Consider the following 19662-nt stretch of genomic DNA (forward strand, 5'->3'; position numbering starts at 1 on the left):
CATCTGGTCCCACCTCAACTCCAGTAGAGGAAACACCTGCAGTTTATCCTGTCTTTTGCTTGGACATTTCCAGGAGCTGGAAACTCAATCCACGCTAGGAATGACATCCCAATCTCTGTCACAGAGTTCCTAAAGTGGAAACCAGCTTAACTTCCATCTTTTGATTCTAGAGCTGTTTATTGGGATTATACACAGAGTAAGGCTCATCCCCCCCCCCCCCCCCCAGCGCTGGTAAACACTTGAAAATTAAGGCTTCCACAGACTCCTAGGACTTGACGGCCACAGAACGGAGAGCTTTCTCTCTTTCAATGTCCCAGATCAGCCCTGAGAGGGTGAGACAACTTGTCCAGATGATACTGAAGAAATAAGCTCTCATCTCCTTCACTATGTCTCTCCTCCCCTTCCTGGCTTCATGGAAGGCAATGTCTGTTTCCTTTCACTTCTACAGTCAAGCCGCTAGCACCCTGACTTTGCCCACCCTTTGCACGCCCCTTCAAGATTCTGCTAGTCAAACGTTTTTCACTTTTGGAAAAAGTTGTGGAAGTGACTGCAGTTATGTTAATACTTTCACATGAAAACACTGGTTTAGCAACATTTTATATGCTTTATTGAAAGTTGACAAGTGCAACGGCTAAATACAGTGACACCTTACAGCTGTGTAGAGAACATGCACGGAAACAAATGCATAGAACTACTATACAGGTAATATGCAGAAACCCCTACTGGGCGATCCATTTCATTAGCTAGAAGGGATCATTTTTCAAAGTATTCAACCAGCTCAATCAAAAGACTTCAGCGAACAGGAATTTACTTCAAGATATTCAGCAACTAGAAGATTTCAGGTTACACAAAGTGACTGACAACGCCAAATTCTTACAATTTCTTCAGGTGTGGTTTTCTTCAGGTAGCATTTTTTCTGTAGATCTCTATATAAAAGACAATCCACACCTCTTCAGACAGCCAATGAGACACCTAGATTTCAATCTGTACAACCTAAATAGTAGTTACAGTCCTCTATTGTACAAAATAGTTACACTACATACACAAATATACAATAAGCAAAACAACCTTCATGGTAAGATAGCCTAGGTCCCAGCTACCTGTCACCGTCTCAGAGTTTTGTGTCATCCACTGTTTCAGAAAGAGGCACAGTACTATCGTTTTATGGATTTTTGGTGACAGTCGTCAGTTTGTACGATGAACTATGTTTCCCCTCATCTTAGGTGAGACTATGCGTCAGTCTTTACTCTGACCTCCCTTTCAAGTTCCTCATGGGGAAAAGGAGAGAGGAAAGTCCAGTGGAGCCCCACTGCTTCCAACCCCATGGAGTACACTACGTGCAAGCAGGAGAGAACTCTTGGGAGCGGGGATGGGGAGCAGGGAAGGGATGATGGAAAGGCACACAGCTCCTCAGCATGAACGGAACCACTTCTCACATATCTGCCAAGCTGCATGAGGTCCCAGTATATCCATGCTAATTCTCTGATTAACCTTTAATTCACCCAACTAAGAAATTTCTTCAAGCCAAAAGCACATGAGTGTTTAATACTGGAAAACAGAGACAATGGCATAGGTCAGCCTCACTTCTCTTGTGCAGCGAGCAATGAAATGGGTGACTGTAGAGGTGGATGGATTCCCCCTTGTACGTCTTCTCTGGTCTGTTCAGTTCAGACAGCAGCGGCCAGTTCTGCGGGGGCATGGGAGGCTATGCGGTTGGTCCTGAGCCCTGGGATGCTGGCTGGGCCGGGGGCTGTGTGGTCCCCTGTGGCTGTGTGGTCGCAGGCGGGGAGCCAGTCTGCAGCTGGGCCTGAAACTGGGCAAGCTGCTCAGGACTGGCCAGTGTCTTCAGCAGAGTGTTTTCCTGCTCCAGCTGGGAATTTTTCTCTATTAGTTCTTTGATTTGCTCTTTAAGGACCTCCACTTCCTCTCTAACCGCATACATCAAATGGCTTTTCACCAGATCCTGAAAGGGGGGGGGGGGGGGGAAAGGTTTAATTTAGTATTTCCCAGATTCTGAATTTCTAAAGCATTTTTGCATGATTCTCCGTAACCATTAGCAAATCCGGCCTTTATTTAAGCGGCCCTTTGAGCAATCTACTGAATACAACCACAACTGTACAATACTTAAGTTCAATGCGTAAGGGATCAGGCTTTTAAAAAGCCTATGCTTTTTCTGCAGCCGTTAGCCAGGGATGCATACAGTGAGATCTCCTACTTGAGATGGCAAAAGGCACTGGGGTTCAGGAAGGCGGGGCGGGAGCCTGGCCGCCGGGATGTCCAGGCCCACATCCCCGCAGCAACGGTAGCTGCTTCCCCGCCCCCAAGTCCCTCCTCCCACCCCCCACCACTACCCCCCCACCGCCTCCCTCAGCACCGGCTGCAGCCAGTTCCTACAGAGCATGTTGCCGCATTTTCCTCCCTCCACCCCCGCCCCCCCCTTTCGTGATTAAGCTGACATCACAGAAACCTGGGCAGACGACGCAGCCAATGGGAGCCCGAGTTATTTATAGCTCCGAATTAAAGGTTCGGAGTTTGCCTAGCAACAGTGGGCAGAGAATCCCGTGAGAAGAGCCACAGGCGCTGCTCCAATAACAAAGAACAGCCAAGGCGGAAATAAAAAATAGGAGAAATCCAGGCACAGGCTGAGAAGACAAAACTTTTCTCGGATTCTTCTTCATTGTGCAGTAGCCTACCTCACTGGGGATCTGTCTGTGCAAGGTCTAGAGGGCCCTTGAGATCCTCATTCTGTCCCCTCTCCTTCCCTAGTAAACCTTAAGATTCCTAGTAAAGCCACATCGCTAGAGACGTGACCACGACCAAAGGACGCACAGGGCAGAGCTTCCCTAGCAATTCCCTAGTAAAAAGGGGGGCACTTCGGCAAAAGTCCCGACGTTATGTGAAACCGACTGGGGAAGAGAGAACATTTAATACCGCCAAGGCCCGGATCTCTCTCTGTAGCAGCCATGGTATGTGGCTTCATGCTGGCAGAATGGAGACAGTGCCGGCATTTCTAAATGTATGAAGAGTAACCATCATAACTATGGATGCACTGCTTCCATCCTAATCTCTCGCTTTTTGTAATGTGCCCACATTTAGTACAAATGAGTTTTAATCAGTACATACCATAGCTTGCTCGATTTTGTTGTCAATAGCTACCACACTTGCACCAGAGGAGCTGGAAAAGAGGGGGGAGAAATCGATAAGTGGAATTTTTATAACATCCAAGACAAAAAGGATTTCCCAGTTCCGTGATGTTATTAGCATCATTTTTTGAACATTCTACAACGCTATGGAGTATATCACCCTCCAGAAAACACCAGCCACTCTCTTACTAACGAATATCCCGACATTTCCCTATTTTAGTGAGTCACAAAAGGCTAAATTACATAATGTGGTAAAAGCCTGCTCTCTGGCCAGACCTGCGAAAAGAAAGCGATTCTAAACATTTCAAAAAGCAACATCCATGTCACCGTAGTCTCTCGGCAATGGACAAAGGAATTCGCCTGGCTATCTTTCACCTGCATTATTAGAAGTATCTCACGAGAAAATTTAAAGAAACTATCCCAGCCGACATTTACCTATTGTCAAGTCTCACAGAAGCGTTTTCAGTCCCCAGCAAGGATGACAAGAAAGAAATTGAAAAATGTCTCAGTTGGTAAACTCCTAGATCCATCGCCACTGGTCTACACCATTGGGATTTCATGCAATTGCAGCCAAAAACACCCTCGCGGAAAAAAAAAAAAAAAAAAAAGGGAATACCAGCAGCCTTGTTTAAGCTAGATAAAAATCTTCTAGCTTTCTGCAGCCCAGGGAGAAACAGAAAACAGCAGCCCTAGTTTAAAGAAACCCAGCTTCTAGGGCTCGGCAATCCCGGGAAGATGCTGATCCCAACGCTGTGCGGAGAAACCTCCCAGGTCTACAGCCGGGCTCCACTAAGGTTTTAGACCAGGACTCGAGCTCGGTGCAGAATATATGGAGGCAAGAGCCGCGCCGATTGGCCAGCACTGCATTGGAACCTCCCCCTCTCCCTTCCCCGCCCTCTTCGCGCTTCCCCGGCCAACCCCCCCACCCCCACCTCCTGCCCCTGCCTCCCCATCGGATCCCGCTTTTCGGGTGGGCTGACCCAGGCCGCAGTGGACCCGGAGAGCTGAGGGGCCGCCTGAGGCCTCCACAGCCTCGGCAAGCTGCACCACTGCTTCGACAGAAAACGTCAAGGGGTCCCTGAAAACACAATTGGGGCCCCGCACGTGCTTACGTTTAAGGGAGTCAGACCCCGTCCCAGGAGCTGCCAGTCCCTGAGGCTGCCGAACGGCGAAAGCTTCCTATTTGCAACCAGAACCGTCTGAGCTACTGGGCATGCCCAGTCCCACCGCTAAGACTTGGAGGAGCTCGAGTGTCTCGATTTCAATTATCTTGTTCTTACAGGCAGCAGTAATGGGAGGATTTTATAGGCAGTTTTATTTATAAGGATAATAATCGTACTGTAATAATACTTTTTAAAGAGGGAGTGAATTTTGGAGGGAAAAAAATCACATTTGCTTTTTGAGAAATACTACCTTTCCATGGATTTATTACTTGTGGCAACAAAACAAAAAATACTACATATTCTTTGCTAGGCATGTATCTACTGAAGCAAAAAGGAACCCATCAGATGAAATCTGGTATATCTTCCCAAAATGTCCCTAGAGCCATAAACCTTAAAATCACATCTCCCCTTCTTCCATTTACAGCTAGAAAACTCAATCCACAGGTTGAATCCTACCTCGATCTATTTTCAGTAAGTCCCTAAAGCAAGTTTTTGGAAGTGGCAATTCCTATAAGTCTCAACCCTATGAGCCTTCTTACATCAGAAGGACTGAAATATTGTAAAGTATGTATTTCACCCTGAAGGCCATACTGACCAAGTCATTCCCTTCTCCAAACCAAAATCAAGAGATCTGGGTGTAAAAAAGCTTAACCCTTTGCACATATCCTCTATTAATTTAAAATACTTGCAAGAACGCACCAATTGAGGTTACAATTTAATATACTGAAAATCTAAGGCTTTAAATTTGCCTGATTATTGTAGGTTTCTATAGTTTGCGATTCAATACATTTTAGAAAGCAAATTTAACCTCTACAATACTGCCCTCTAATGGCACAATCCTATAAAACCACAAACAAAAAACTACAAATGGTAAAGACTTCTCTAATCCACAGGCAAGTTGCATCATCACAAATAATTCCAACATAAAATGCGACCGTAGATCAGATATATGTTAATATCCTATTTACACACACGCACACTGTCTTTTCTCTCTCAAGCAGGCATTCTTTCTCAAGTTAGCACCCTTTTATCCTCAGCATCCTTTAATTCAGGAAATTTTAATTGCCATCGATCGGGGCCTTTCAGACATTCTTTTTTAAGTGGACCCAATACTGCCAGCGAGTATTTGGTTTTAGAAACGGTCTAAAGGAATTAGGAACCAAATGTGTTGAAAGTAGTAGATGAAAAGGGCAATTCTCTTTTGGGTTAAAAACCAAAGTGTGACTAACTATAGAAAGGAGTAACATCTTCTTTATTGTAAGGATCCTAATAGTTTCCAAATTTTAAGTCTTTGATTTTGAATAACAATGTTTGTTAGCATTTTGTAATTTATAAAACTTATGAAATATCAAATTTGAGGAAGGCACCCATTGTCAATAAAAAGAAAAAGAGTAAGTGGAAAGCTTAAAAATCAATAATTCAGAAACTAGGGATGTGGTCTCTCTGGGAGTGCTTCGCAGAATTATTATTTACTACACAATAGTTTCTATATTTTGAAAGTTAAGGTTGCCACAAACTACCTGTGTAATTAAAATCATTTACATATTTTTAACTGAACTGCACAGGACAAGTTATTAAAGTATCATCCTAAACTGTAAAAAAAAGACCTTAAAAGATAAAACTATAAAATAAATAAATAAATAAATAAAACTCTAAGGTCATATGCAGAAATGAATTTAAAATTCCAGCTGAAATTTAAGATTACTAAATTAACTGAATTTTATTTATTTACGATGTTCCTGAACACAAACAGAAAGAAACAAGCTGTTATGCTTCCATTTCATTCAACATATCACCCACTGGATTAAGCTACAGAAGCCAGTATAAGCCATCATAGTCCGTTTAACCCGTATCTCTACAGAGGGATATTACAGTCACCTCCAATACTTGGCTATTTTAAATAAAATTGCAAGAAATATTTTGTATGTACATCTTTGATCATTTGTGTATATATTTCTGGAGAATTTGCCAGGGCCAAGAGAACATAAAAGCCCACCAAAATTACTAGAAACCTATTGCCTTTCATATCTTCTACACAAATGTGCGAGATTCCTTTCAAACTAGATTTTTATATGCAAACTGGAAAGACAATTTGAAAAAGAAGGCAAATTAGCTGGAGGAAAACTCCATGGAGGGGAAACCAGGGGTCAGAAATGTTTGAGGCACAGTGGCTAGAATTACTGTCAAAGATTCTTCTCTTTGTAAGACAAAACATCTAAGAGTCGGGTGCTAGTCGGAGCTCAACAAAGACTAGCTGATAGGACGGGAAAACACTGCCTTCAGGAGAAACCCCTAAGGGCATGGGTGACAATAGCCATCTTCAGACGTGGGGCAGAGATCAGGTCTCACTCCCTGGGGAATCCGAGCCCAGGAAACCGCCTGAACATTAAAGATAGGTGTATTTGTTGTTTTCATTTTGTTTTATTTTGCCTAAAAGCCTCTTCTCTGGATTCCAATTCCATCACCTCTGCATACTGGGAGCAAGCAAGCTAGGATGGGAGAAGAGGAGCAGGGGCAGGGCCTGTGTCTTTAATTCATTCAGTAATGCGTGCTTTTCTTCCCAACTTCACCTGACTTGGCCAATATAGGTACAGTTGGAGATCTGACGCTCAAACAGGATAACCTGATTCCCCCTGTGTCCAAACTCCCTGTAAATCTAAAGTGACTGCTGGGGAGGAGGCTGAAGCCTATCGCGCTATGTCTGACCAAATCTTACGGTCTGGGAACTACCAGCTCACTTACCGTCTCCTCCTTTACACTCACTGGGCGCTGAGTGGGCTTACGGGGTGTAGCAAGTAAAGCTACAGGACTTCCAGTTAAAAGTGAATTGCAAATAAACAACAAATAATGTTTTAGTGCTGCATCCCACACACTGTGGGAATAATAAATCATTCCAAAGAAATCAAAATTCAGCGATATCTGAAATTTCCTTGATTTCCATAGAAAAGTTGGAAGATAAAGAGGAGAAAATCTTCCAAAAAGCAGAATAAAGGAGATGGAATTGAGAGAGAAAAGATAAGAAACCAAAAGGATAAATCTAGGAGGTCCAACATCAGAAATCAGATGATTCCAAAAACACAGACCAGAGAAATAATTTAAGAATTTTTCCTCAGCTGAGGGGCACAAGTCTCCAGACTAAACAAGATGACCAAATGGCCACCACAATAAATGAAAAAAAGCCCAACACCAAAGCACAACACATGAAAGTAAAGGTCACTTGGGACAGGGAAAATCCGAAAAACTTCCAAACAGAAAAAACAAGTTCTAAACACAGGAACAAAGATCAGAATGGTTTTTGCTGGCTATCAGGAAACAATGGAGAAAATTCTGAGAGAAAAAATTCTCACTTGGCCAAATTATCATGTAAGCGTAAAGGTAGAACAAAAGCATTTTCAGACATTTCACGCACCAAAATGGAGGAAAAGGTTAACATTTTTAAAAAATAAGGACTATCGTATATTTCAAAAGGAAAAAAAAAGAAAAGAAAAATGTTTCAATAGGAAACATGAACCAGGGGCTCAAACACTGGAGAGAAGGGAAGGAATGAACAGGGCGATCGGGAAGGAAAGCTCAAGACGACAGCTGCTGAGCAAGCCTGAGCAGCATCTGATCTGTAAGGTGCAGAAAGATGGGAGCCTCTGGGAGGAAGAGCTCTGTGGCTGGGAATTCACAGAGAGATGATCCAATTCGGCTGAACATTTGCAAGGGGAGCAGAGCTACAGACAGGTGTAAGACAGATCTAATGGAACCATTGGATAAGTTTGAAGACAATCTTACAGAAAATAAAAGAAAAAACTAGTAGGTTTATCAATAAAATTTACACAACTATATTAATTTTGAAAAACTGTTATCAGTTTAACTTTAAAAACTTAATTGTATGAGGAAGGTGGTGGGAAGAAAAACTGAGCCCTAGGAATGGTTTAAAACTGCTAAATCTGAATCAACAGCTTGATTATAAAATATATAAAAGTGAAAAAGCAAGAAATAACAGTATAAATATATCACATAGACATGAGTAGGTAAATATGAGAAAAGATAAAAATTAAAAGTGGCTGCCCATGAGGAAAAGATGGGGGGGACTGAAAAAAAGGATATATGTTTTCTATTCACTCTGTGTGATCTTTAGGGATGCACAGGTCTTTTCCTAAAGGAAAAGAAAGAAAATGGGATCTGCAGAGGGTTCCTATGCTCCCAGGCTTCAGCGAAGTACTTATCAGCACAACCATGTGAGGAAACTACCCACGATGGGAAAGAGCCACCCGAGTGGAGGAGGCAAAAACAAAACGAGTTTTGGAAATAATACAGGGTCAGGAATTGTTGGTGTTACTACCAGCCAGAGATAAAAACAAAAAACAAAACAAAATCCTTATAAACATGGGGCACCAGCTATTTAGATATTCAGAAGGATACTGTTAAAGTAGATGGGAAAAATTAGTTCTAAACTAAAGGGTGTTTTGGTCTTGTGCAAAGCAGTTTTAAAGAAAGCCTTGAAGATCAGACTGTTTCCAAGTAACTTAATTTTGTCCCAAAACAAAGCTCTAGGATATTAAATAAACACTTAGCATCCAATAATTCACAGTGTCTGGCATCCAATGAAAAGTACCAGGCATATAAACGCAGGGAAATATAATGCATAACAAGGTAGAAAATCAATCAAAATGACCCAGATATGACAAAGATGATATAATTTGTAGACAAGGATATTAAAACAATTATTATAACCATACTTTATATGTTCAAGAAGGTAGAGGGAAAATTAGCATATTAAGTAGAGGTATGGAAGTTATAGAGAAATACATTTCTGAAAATGAAAAATATCATGTTTGAGAAGAAAAATACACTGCATGGGATTCACAGTAAATTAGACAGAGTGGAAGAAATATTAGTGATACATTTGCAATAGAAACTATCCAAAATAGGGGCGCCTGGGTGACTCAGTTGGTTAAGTGTCAGCTCTTGATTTCGTTCAGGCCATGATCTCTTGGTATTTGTGAGATAGTGTGGAGCCTGCTTGGGATTATCTTTCTCTTTCTCTCGCTTCCCCCACCCCCTGCTCATGCTCGCACTCCCTCTCTGTCTCTCTCACAAAAAAAAAAACATACATTGTTTGTTTGTTTGTTTGTTTTTTTAAAGAAACTAAAGTAAAACACAGGGAGAGGGAAAAACTGAAAAAAAAAAAGAATAGAACAAAAAAAAAAAGAAAAAAGCATCATTGCACTGTGGGACAATTTCAAGCAACCAAATGTATCTTTAGTAAAGTCTCTAAAGAAGAGAAAAGGGAGAGAGGAAAAATATTTGAAGAAATAATGGCAATTTGCCCCAAATCTTGTTAAACAATAAATCCACAGATCCAAGAAACTAAGCCTCAAGCAAGAGAATCGTGAAGAACACTACAATAAAGGTGTGTCATATTCAGATGGCTTAAAACCAGTGAAAATGAGAAAATTTAAGAGCAGCCCAAGAAAAGAAACAGATTATACACAAAGCAACAAAGATAATGTAGCCGACTTCAGGTTGGAAACAACACTAGACAGAAGGCAGTGCAGCAATATCTTTAAAGTGCTAAAAGAAAAAATTTAAACACATGTCAACCTACAATTCTATGCCCAGTGAAAATATCTGTCAAAAATGAAGGTGAAATTCATTCTTTTTTCACACGTACAAATGCTGGGAGTATTCATCACGGGCACACCCTACACTGTAAGAAATTCTAGAGCAGGTTCTTCTGACAGAAGGAAAATGATACCAGCTTGCAATCTAAATCTACAGAAAACAATGAAGAGCATCAGAAATGGTAACTAGGTGGTTAAATACAAAAAAAAAAAAAAAAAAAAAGTTCCCTAACAATCTCTTCTAAGAGATAAATAAATGACTGTTTACTGTTGACAGACTCATAGATACAAGAAACAAACTGTTGGTTACCAGAAAGAGGAGAAATTGGGGGTGGGGGCAGGTCAAAATAGATGAAGGGGATTAAGAGGTAGGCAGTTGCAGTTAGAAAATAAGTCATGGGGTTGTAAGGTGCAGCATAGGGAATATAGTCATAACATTGTAGTAACTTTGTGTGGTGACAGATGGTAACTAGACTTATCACTGAGATCATTTCATAAGGTATAAAAATATCAAATCACTATGCTGTACACCTGAAACAAATAGGATTTCGAATGTCACTTATACTTCAATTAAAAAATTAAAATTGAGGGGTGCCTGAGTGGCTCAGTCAGTAGAGCGTCCACCTTGGGTTCAGGTCATGATGGCACAGTTCCTGACTTCGCATCCCGCATTGGGCTCGCGGCTGTCGGCCCAGAGCCCGCTTCCTATCCTCTGTCCCCCTTTCTCTCTGCCCCTCCCCCGCTCAGGCTCGTGCTGTGTCTCTCTCTGTCTCACAAAAATAAACGTTAAAAAAATTAAAATTGAAAAAATATGACTATATTTTGTTTAAGGCAGAAAATAAGAACAGTGTATTGGGAGGCGGGTGGCCAACAACATATGTAAAAGTAAAATGTAAGACAAAAATAGTACGCAGGCCAGGAGGAGAGAAGCAGCGTACTGCATTAGGTTCTTACGTTACTTGAAAATACACTATTATGAGATACATACTAAGAACTCTAAAATACCAACTGAAATTACAATATAAAGAGTCATAGCTAATGAGCCAATAAAGGAGATGAAGTGGAATCATAAGAAAATATACAATCTAAAAAAAGATAGAATAAGAAGAAAAGGGGAATAAAGAACGGAATAAAAACCAATTACCAAGATAGTAGACTTATACCAACTATAGCAATAATCACATTAAATGTAAATGGTCCCAATTAAACACCTTAATTAAATGGTAGAGGTGGTTGTGGTGCCTGGGTAGCTCAGGGGGTTAAACATCCAGCTTCAGCTCAGGTCATGATCTCTAGGTTCATGAGTTCCAGCCCTACCTCGGGCTCTGTGCTGACGGCTCGCAGCCTGGAGCTTGCTTCGGATTCTGTGATTCCCTCTCTCTCTGTCCCTCCCCTGCTCACACTCTAATTCTCTCTCTCAAGAATAAATAAACATTAAAAAATAAAAAAAAATAAAAAAAAAAAAAAAGGTAGAGGTTGTCAGATTGAATTTTTTTTTTTTTTTTTAAAGGCAAGATGCGGCGCCTGGGTGGCTCAGTGGGTTAAGAATTAGACATCAGCTCAGGTCATGATCTCATGGTTCCTGAGGTATCCGGCTCTCAGAGCCCTCTCTGTCAGCACAGAGCCCGCTTGGGATCCTGTCTCCTTCTCTCTCTGCCCCTCTCCCTCTAGCTCTCTCTCAAAACTAAATCAACTTTAAAAAAAAAAAAAAAAAAAAAAAAAGGCAAGACAAAACTATATGCTGCCTGTAAGAAACATATTTTAAGTATAAATGCACAAATAGGTAAAATAAGAGGATGAAAGGTGATATTGTATGCTAACAATAATCAGAAGAATGCTGAAGGCTATATTATTCAAAGTACACTAAAGAGCAAAGGTCATTTCCTAATGAATAAAGGGCCAATTCATCAAGAGGTCATAAAAATCTTAAATGTTCACACTAGTGACAGCAAAGCTTTCAAATACACGAAGCAAAAATTGATAGAATTGCATGAAGATATAGAAAAATCCACAATTAAAGTTGGAGTTTTCAATAACCTCTCAATAATTGGAAAAAAACATAAGCAGAAAATAAGTAAAGATATAGAACGCTTAAATAACACTGCCAACCACTTGACCTAATTTATTTTTGTAGAACATTCCATCCAATAACAAGAGAATACACATGCTTTTCAAGCACACATGGATTTTTTTTCCAAGATAGAGTATATTCTGAGCCATAAATCAAGTTTTAATTAATTTAAAAGGATTCACATTATACCATGTAAATTCTCTGACCACAGCGTTATTAAAATAGAAATCAACTACAGAAAATTATCTGGAAAACCTCCAAATATTTGGAAATACAACAACACATATCTAACTCATGGGTCAAATAAGTAATCAAAAGAGAAATTAGGAAATATTTTGAACTGAATGACAAAAACATGGCATATCAAATTTAATTCAATAAATTTAACAACTTAGATGAAATGGACAAATTCCTAGAAAGATACTATCAAAACTCACTTGAGGAAGAACAGGTAACATAAATAGCTCTGTGTCTATTTTAAAAATTAACTTGTAGTTCAAAATCTTCCTACACAAAAAACCCTTAAGCACAGATAGATTCACTGGTGAATCCTACTAAACATTTGAGGAAGAAATAATACCCATTCTACACAAACTCTTCCAGAAAATTGAAGAGGAGAAAACACTTCCCAGCCTATTCTAGGAGACCAGCATTTCCCTAATAGTAAAACCAGATAAAGACATCATAAAAATCTAAACACATAAAAGGAAAACCACAGACCAATAAACATAGATGTAAAAATTCTTAACAAAATTTTAGCAGAATGAATCCAACTAGACATACAAAGGATAATAAATACATCTTAACCAAATGGCATTTATCCTAAGAATGTAAGGTAAACATGTGAAAATCAGTCAATGTGATTCACCCTATCAATAGACTAAAGAAAAACCATAGGATCATCTCAATAGATGCAGAAAGAACAACTGACAAAATTCAATATCCATTCATGATTTAAAAAAAAAAAAACTTTTAACAGAATAGGAATTGAAGAGATTTTCCTCAACCTGATAAAGGACGTCTATCTATAAAACACACTCAGCTTACATCATACTTAATGGTAAAACAATAAACACTTTTCCCTAAGATTGGAAACAAGGCATGTCCACTCTCATCACTCCTATTCAATCTGATACTGAAAGTAATAGTCAGGCAATAAGGCAAAAATTAATATATAAATAGCATCCAAATTGGAAAGAAGAAAGAGTATCTGTATTCACATGACTATGTACAAAATCCCAAAGAATCCAAAAATAAGTTACTAGAACTAACAAGAAGCATGTTTAACAGGGTCACAGAATATAAGTTCAATATAGAAAAATCAATTATATTTCTATATATTAGTATGAACAAGTAAAACTTAAATTTTACAAAGTTCCATTTACAAACATAAAAAACAAATGAAATAGGTATAAATCCAACCAAATATATACAAGATCTTTACGCTGAAAAACTACAAAACATTGATAAAAGAGAACCAAATAAAAAGGTTAGATATACCGTGTTCATGGATTGAAAGAGTCAATTATTATGTTAATCCCTCCTCCCCTTAACTAATGTATAGATTCAGTGTGATCCTAATCAAAATTCCATCAAGACCTTTTGTGGAAAATGACAAAGTGATTATAAAATGTACATGTAAACGCAAAGGAATTGGAATAACCAAAACAATTTTAGAAGAACAAAGCTGAAAGACTGCACTACCTTATCTCAAAACTTTCTGTGAAGCTACTCTAATTAAGATGGCATGGTATTGGTGAAAGAACAGAGGTACAAAGCAATAGAACAGAACAGAGAGGTCAGAAATAGAGCCACACATATGTAGCAAATTGATTTTCAACAAAGATGTAAAGATGATTCAACACAGAAAGACAATCTTTTCCATAAGTAATGCTAAAACAACTACATAGTCATATACAAAATCAAAACATAGCAAAAAAACCCCAACTTGATCCATTTCTCCCACCAAATGAAACATTAACTTAAAATGGACCATAGACCTAAATGTAAAATCCAAAAATTTCTGTAAAAAAAAAAAAAAATAGGAGAAATCTTTGGAACCCTGAATTAGGTAAAGATTTCTTAGATAGAACACCAAAAATACACTCCATGAAAGAAAAAAGAAAACAAACAAACAATCAACTGGACTTAAAAAGCTCCAGGCTCTGAGCTGTTCACACAGAGCCCCACACAGGGCTCGAACTCACAAACCATGAGATCATGACCTGAGCCAAAGTCAGATCTTAACCGACTGAGCCGCCCAGGTGCCCCAACAATAAGCTGGACTTTATCAAAATGAAGAATTTGTTTTTTGAAAGACACTGCTATAAGAATGAAAAGAGAAACTACAGACTGGAATTAAATATTGCAAGTCACATACGTGATAAAAGATCTATATCTAGAATATGTAAAGAACTCGCAAAACAAGAGAACCTAATTAAAAAAAAAGGCAAAAGATACTTCATCAAAGAAGATATATGAATAGTTAATAAGCACATGGGAAAATACTAAACATCATTAATCATTACAGAAATGCAATTTCAAACCATAATGAGACACTACTGCACATCTATTAGAATGGCTAAAATTAAAAAAAAAATTAAACCTAAAAATACCAACTGTTGATGAGACAGCAGAGCAACTGAAATGCTCATATATTGGTGGCAGGAATGAAAAATGTTACAACCATTATGCAAAAACAGTTTAGCAGTTACTTATTAAGCCACACACTTTCCATAAAATCCAATAATCCCAACCCAAGTTATTAAGTGAAAGGAAAACTTATGTTCTCACAAAAATCTGCAAGTGAATGTTTTGAGTGGTTTTATCATAATCCCTCAAAATTGGAAGCAACCCAGAGGTGCCATCTCTTGGGTTGGGCTCAGGTCATGATCCCAGGGTCATGGGATCAAAACCCCACTTTAGATTCTCTCTTTCACAAGTGCTCTCTCTTTCTCTCTGCCCCACCCCATCCTGCTCCCCCCTCCCTCTCTCTCTCAAATTAAAAAAAAAAAAAAAAAAAAAAAAAAAAAAAAAAAAATATATATATATATATATATATATATATATATATATATATATATGAAGCAACCCAAATTTCAATCAGTTACTTATACAAACCATGGTATACCTTATGTAAGGAAATACTACTCTGCGGTGAAATGAACTGGACTACTGATTCACCTCACAAATGAATCTCAAATACATTACAGTAAGTGAAAGAAGCCAGGCTGAAAAGGCTGCTAAATATATGATTCCATTTAGATGCATTCTAGCAAAGGCAAAACTATAGGGACAGAAAACAGAAGTTGTCAGAGCTCTGGGGTAAAAGAGGGAAGTTTTGTGGGTAACAGAACTGTTTCTTGATGGTGGTATGCCCACTGTTTGTATTTGTCCAAACTTCTAGAACTCTATACTAAAAGGGCAAACTTTACTATATATAAACTATCCTTAGAAAGTGAAAGAAAAGTGACTGCCTCCTAGTAGCACACTGGGAAGAATGAAAAAAAAAAAAAACAAAACAACTGCTTACACACACACACACACACACACACACACACACACACAGAGACGTATTTTTTTTATAGTGGTAAAAAATATATAAAGTTTACCAATGTAACCATTTTTAAGTGCGCAGCTCAGTAGCACTGAGTGTAGTCATGCCATTGTGAAGCAGAACTCTTTCATCCAGCACATCTAGAACTATACCCACTAAACAACTCCTCTTTGACCCTTTCCCTCCAAGCCCAGTAGCCACCATTCTACTTTGTTTCTATGAATTTGACTATTTCAGACACCTGTACATGTATTATTTTGATTAAAAGTATTTTAAAGTAAAAGCAAAGAAAAAAGCTATTAAAAATGATATAATCCAAGGACTTGAACACTTTCATTGAAGAGACCTAAAATGCCGATTTTATAACTAATTTCTCCATAATCGTTTCAAATGTATTACTTGGTTTGAATTTTAAACTGTACTTTTGCCTTCTTCTTAAAGCTGTCAAGTTTGTTGGTGATTAATCTATAAGAGAACTAATTTAAGTACATTGATACTACAGAGTTCCTAAATCCCACAGAGTCAAGATAACATACAGTTCTACAATCCCATAGTGTTAAAAGATTTTTTTAAAAATGCTTGATAAAAAAAAAAAAAATACTTGCTTTAAAGTGAGAACTTCAAAAATCATAAAATGCTAATAAATTTAAATATAATCTTTTATGTGTTTATACACATATAAGGCTTTCTATAAATACATTTTTCTGTGTATTTTCGCTCTAAGCATTTATGATTGCTTTCAAATTATTGTTACAATTCTAGAAACAATTTCCAGTCTCCCATGCACATACCTCTGTTTCTTTGCCTTACTTAACATAACTACTAATTCCAAAAGAATGCCCATATCCTAAAAAGACTCAGTGTCTTTAAGCAACAGGACTTAAACGGTTAGCATTCTTTTTTATTTTTTATCTCTCTGAAAATAAGGTCTGCAAAGCCAAATTTCTTCCTAAATTATCACTTTTCTTAATCTGGAAGATTCTGAACACCAGGAGCCAGAGACAAAAAAGGGCATCTCAGATTTAGAAGCCAGATGATATACTCTATATAAAACATCTGAAGAAATACAAAGTTGTCCTGATTATGATTTTCTATTTCAAGAATCTCATGCAAGTCTCCTATCAAAAATGAATGAATACCATTTCTATTTTACTTTTGCCCAGTTATGGAAAATAAATACTTCAAACTCTTCTTTTAACTTTTTAAAAATAACTAATTACTTTAAGCTACATTTTCATGTTAAACTCCAGAAGATGTCAACAAGGATAAGCAGTATAGAAAGAAGAACCAGTAGAAAGTGGATTAACCATTATTCTATGCACGCAGAAACACTTAGGGCCATTAGAGTCAGTCCTCTGGTGAGCCTAAAACAATCAGAGCTCAACTGAACAGTTTTATTTACAAAGGTGAACATAAATTCAAGGGTATTAACACAGCTACTGAATTTCTAATGTACCACAGTCTTCAGTAAGCATTAACAAATTGGAAAGGTAACTCTGTACGCTGGGGACACAGTGAGTGTTTAATAAGTACCTTCTGCTCTGATCAAAGGACACATTTCCATATTATGGTCTCTCTGGACTCTAGCCCCGGGACTTCAAAGGGCCTGAGGGTTTCTTTAATTGATCTATTCAGAATTCTACAGTCCATTTCCATTGAAATGGACCTTAGTGTGCTCGCTTCGGCAGTACATATACTGAAATGGACCTTAGACATCTCATAGTTCTAAGTTCCTTGTTCTGTAGGTTTCGAAATGAAAGCTGAAAGACATTGTGGGTTTTGTCCAGGGTTTATCTACTTAATTGTAGGATGAGGCATAGAACCAACTTTTGATTCAATAATTCTTTTCTAGACAGGCAGACCAGGAATTCTAGATGGATATATACTTTTATATACATGTCTATTTATGTACATATTATATATATTTATATCTATACACACTATATACAACTATACACAACTATACACGACTTGTTTCCAACTACTGTAAAAGAAGTGGCCACTATAGTACATCTTACCTAAGATACAAACTGGAGTAAAGAAATTGTCTATGCATTAGTTCTTCGGGCATTCCTTCCTTCATTTATTCGTATTTGTCCAATACTAAGCACCCATAAGAGGCCAGGAACTTTGGGCCTGGCACTAAAATTACCAAGATGAATAGGTCACGGTCCCTGCTGTCAATGACCAGGGGGTAGTTGGCGGTGGGAAGATACCCGGGTTTATAAAGAGAATGGGGGTTGGCAGAGAGGAGCCTGAGGGTGTTTCAGAGAGCAGAAGACTCTGCCTCTGGGCCTTGAAACGCGAGTAGGAGTCATGCAGTCAGACCACAAGGTACAAAGAAAATGAGAATGCTCTGAAAAGGGAATGGTCAGGCAAAACCAGGGTGATAAAGCAGCAGGCGGAGCGGAACACCTATGGGTAGCTGAGTGTGGTGAGGGAGTAGGAAGCTGGGAGGTAGTGGTGGGAAGTGTAGAGGGAAGCAGAAAGAAAAGTTGAAGACAGCTTGGGGAGCCTCACAGGCCACCAGGTGGAGACTGGTCTTCAGTCCAAGGGCATGGGGTCTACACAAGAGGATTTTCAGCAGGCAAGTGACACATTGGGATGTGGGTTTCAGCAAGACACCACCCGCTGCCCCCCCCCCCCCCCCGGGTCTGCCTGCCCCAGACCACAGTGTACAAGACGAAAGGAGATGGGACTTGCAGTGAAAGAATAGGAATCATGAGGGCCAAACCCACAAGGGCAGGTAGCGAGAAGAGGGTATGAATGCAAAAGATATTTGGGAGATGGAACAGAAGGACTGGATTGCAGGAGGTAAGGGAGGCGGGAGGGCTCCCAGGCTTCTGGACTATGTGAATGGGTGAAAGGTAATAACATTCACCAGGATGACACAGTGGTTAGACGGCAAGTTCTGGAAAATGACACTGATGGGACATCCCAGGCAGTGGAAAATATGGCTTTGGAATTTCAGTAAGATCTGGCTTGAGTAAATATTTGGAAGTTGTTGGGGGGCAGTGAGGAACTGTGGGAGTGGATGAGATTACTTCAGGAATGGATATGGCTAAGAGGGCGGGGCCGAGAGGCCACAGACTGTTGGGGCAGCCATTTGATATGGCAGACACCTGGGTTTTCTGTGGGCCTCATGGATACCACAGAAGACAGCGAGGCTGGAGCCATTTGGCAAGGCCTTGTCCAGGAAGGGCATCCTGTTGGATGAAGAGACCAGGAAGCAAGAAGGTGAAGGTAGTTTGGCTGTGGAGGGAGCTGGGAATGAAGAGATCAGGTCAGCTCTCCAATGAGAACCACCAAACACGTCTCATGAGAGAGCTTGCATGTGAACAGCTGCCTCACAGGTAGAGCCAACCGTCAGCCAGAGAGAAAGAAAAGCAGCTGCAACCAACACAGAGAAGGGGACCCGGCAGCAGCTGATACACAGCCTTCTGCCTCTCTTGAGCTCCCTAACCCCCAAAGCTGGTGCACTACTTACTGAGAAGAGGAAGGGAAGGATGCGAGAGCTAAACACTACCCCCCGAAAAAGGTGCCAGGACCCAGACTAAGCTTTCTTTTCCTTTTGGGGGTGGGAGGTGGACCGAGAAGAGAACGTTGATTCTAACATCAGAGTCAAGTTTCCAAATGTGAAGAGCTAGGTTTTAGAAAACTGTGTTTAAATAACCAACATGTACCGAGTGCTGATAAGGAAGCCTGGCACCAGTGTGAAAGGGAGATTCAACAAGACACAATTAGTAGCAGTTATTTGAAGAAATAAAACCAAATCGTTACATGTTTACTCTCCCCAGTGGGTTAAGACACTTGAGGAAAGAGTTAACAGAGGGAGTTCCAGAAGATCACAGTGTAAAGCCACCAGTTGGGAAGCAAGTGGCAAATGAAGCCAGTCTCTGAAGGGACTGGCAAGACCTAGGTGAGACACTTGGGAGCACTCTTACCTGTGGAGCCTGTGGGGGTCACCACATGTCCACAGCAAGCCCACAGATCGCAAACACAATAGCCATTAAGGCTGACCAAGGAGAGCACTGCAAGGTCTGAGGTAAGGACACCTGTCTTCTCCCTCTCCTGTCATCCCAGCCTCACACCAGGGGAGCTCGCTCAGGGAAGGGGG

General features: G+C 39.7%; 1 protein-coding gene across 8 annotated transcripts in view; it reads right to left on the reverse strand.

Annotated features, from left to right (window-relative positions):
- Nucleotides 1-584: 584 nt before the first annotated feature.
- Nucleotides 585-19662, reverse strand: part of TSC22D1 (TSC22 domain family member 1) — a 133913-nt gene continuing 114835 nt past the window's right edge. For 4 of the 8 annotated variants that reach the window (XM_058684740.1, XM_058684732.1, XM_058684775.1 and 1 more), the window contains 2 exons: nt 3124-3175; nt 585-1963 (listed from right to left, as the gene is read on the reverse strand). In XM_058684740.1, the coding sequence (XP_058540723.1) occupies nt 1706-1963; nt 3124-3175 (310 nt within the window). In that variant the 3' untranslated portion in view covers nt 585-1705. Of the gene's footprint in view, nt 1964-3123; nt 3176-3578; nt 3955-4255; nt 4319-19662 lie in introns of those variants that run through there. The other 4 variants (XM_058684758.1, XM_058684748.1, XM_058684694.1 and 1 more) reach the window with 4 other exon arrangements.

The sequence above is a fragment of the Neofelis nebulosa genome, chromosome 1, assembly GCF_028018385.1.
Source record: "Neofelis nebulosa isolate mNeoNeb1 chromosome 1, mNeoNeb1.pri, whole genome shotgun sequence".
NCBI classification, from domain to species: domain Eukaryota; kingdom Metazoa; phylum Chordata; class Mammalia; order Carnivora; family Felidae; genus Neofelis; species Neofelis nebulosa.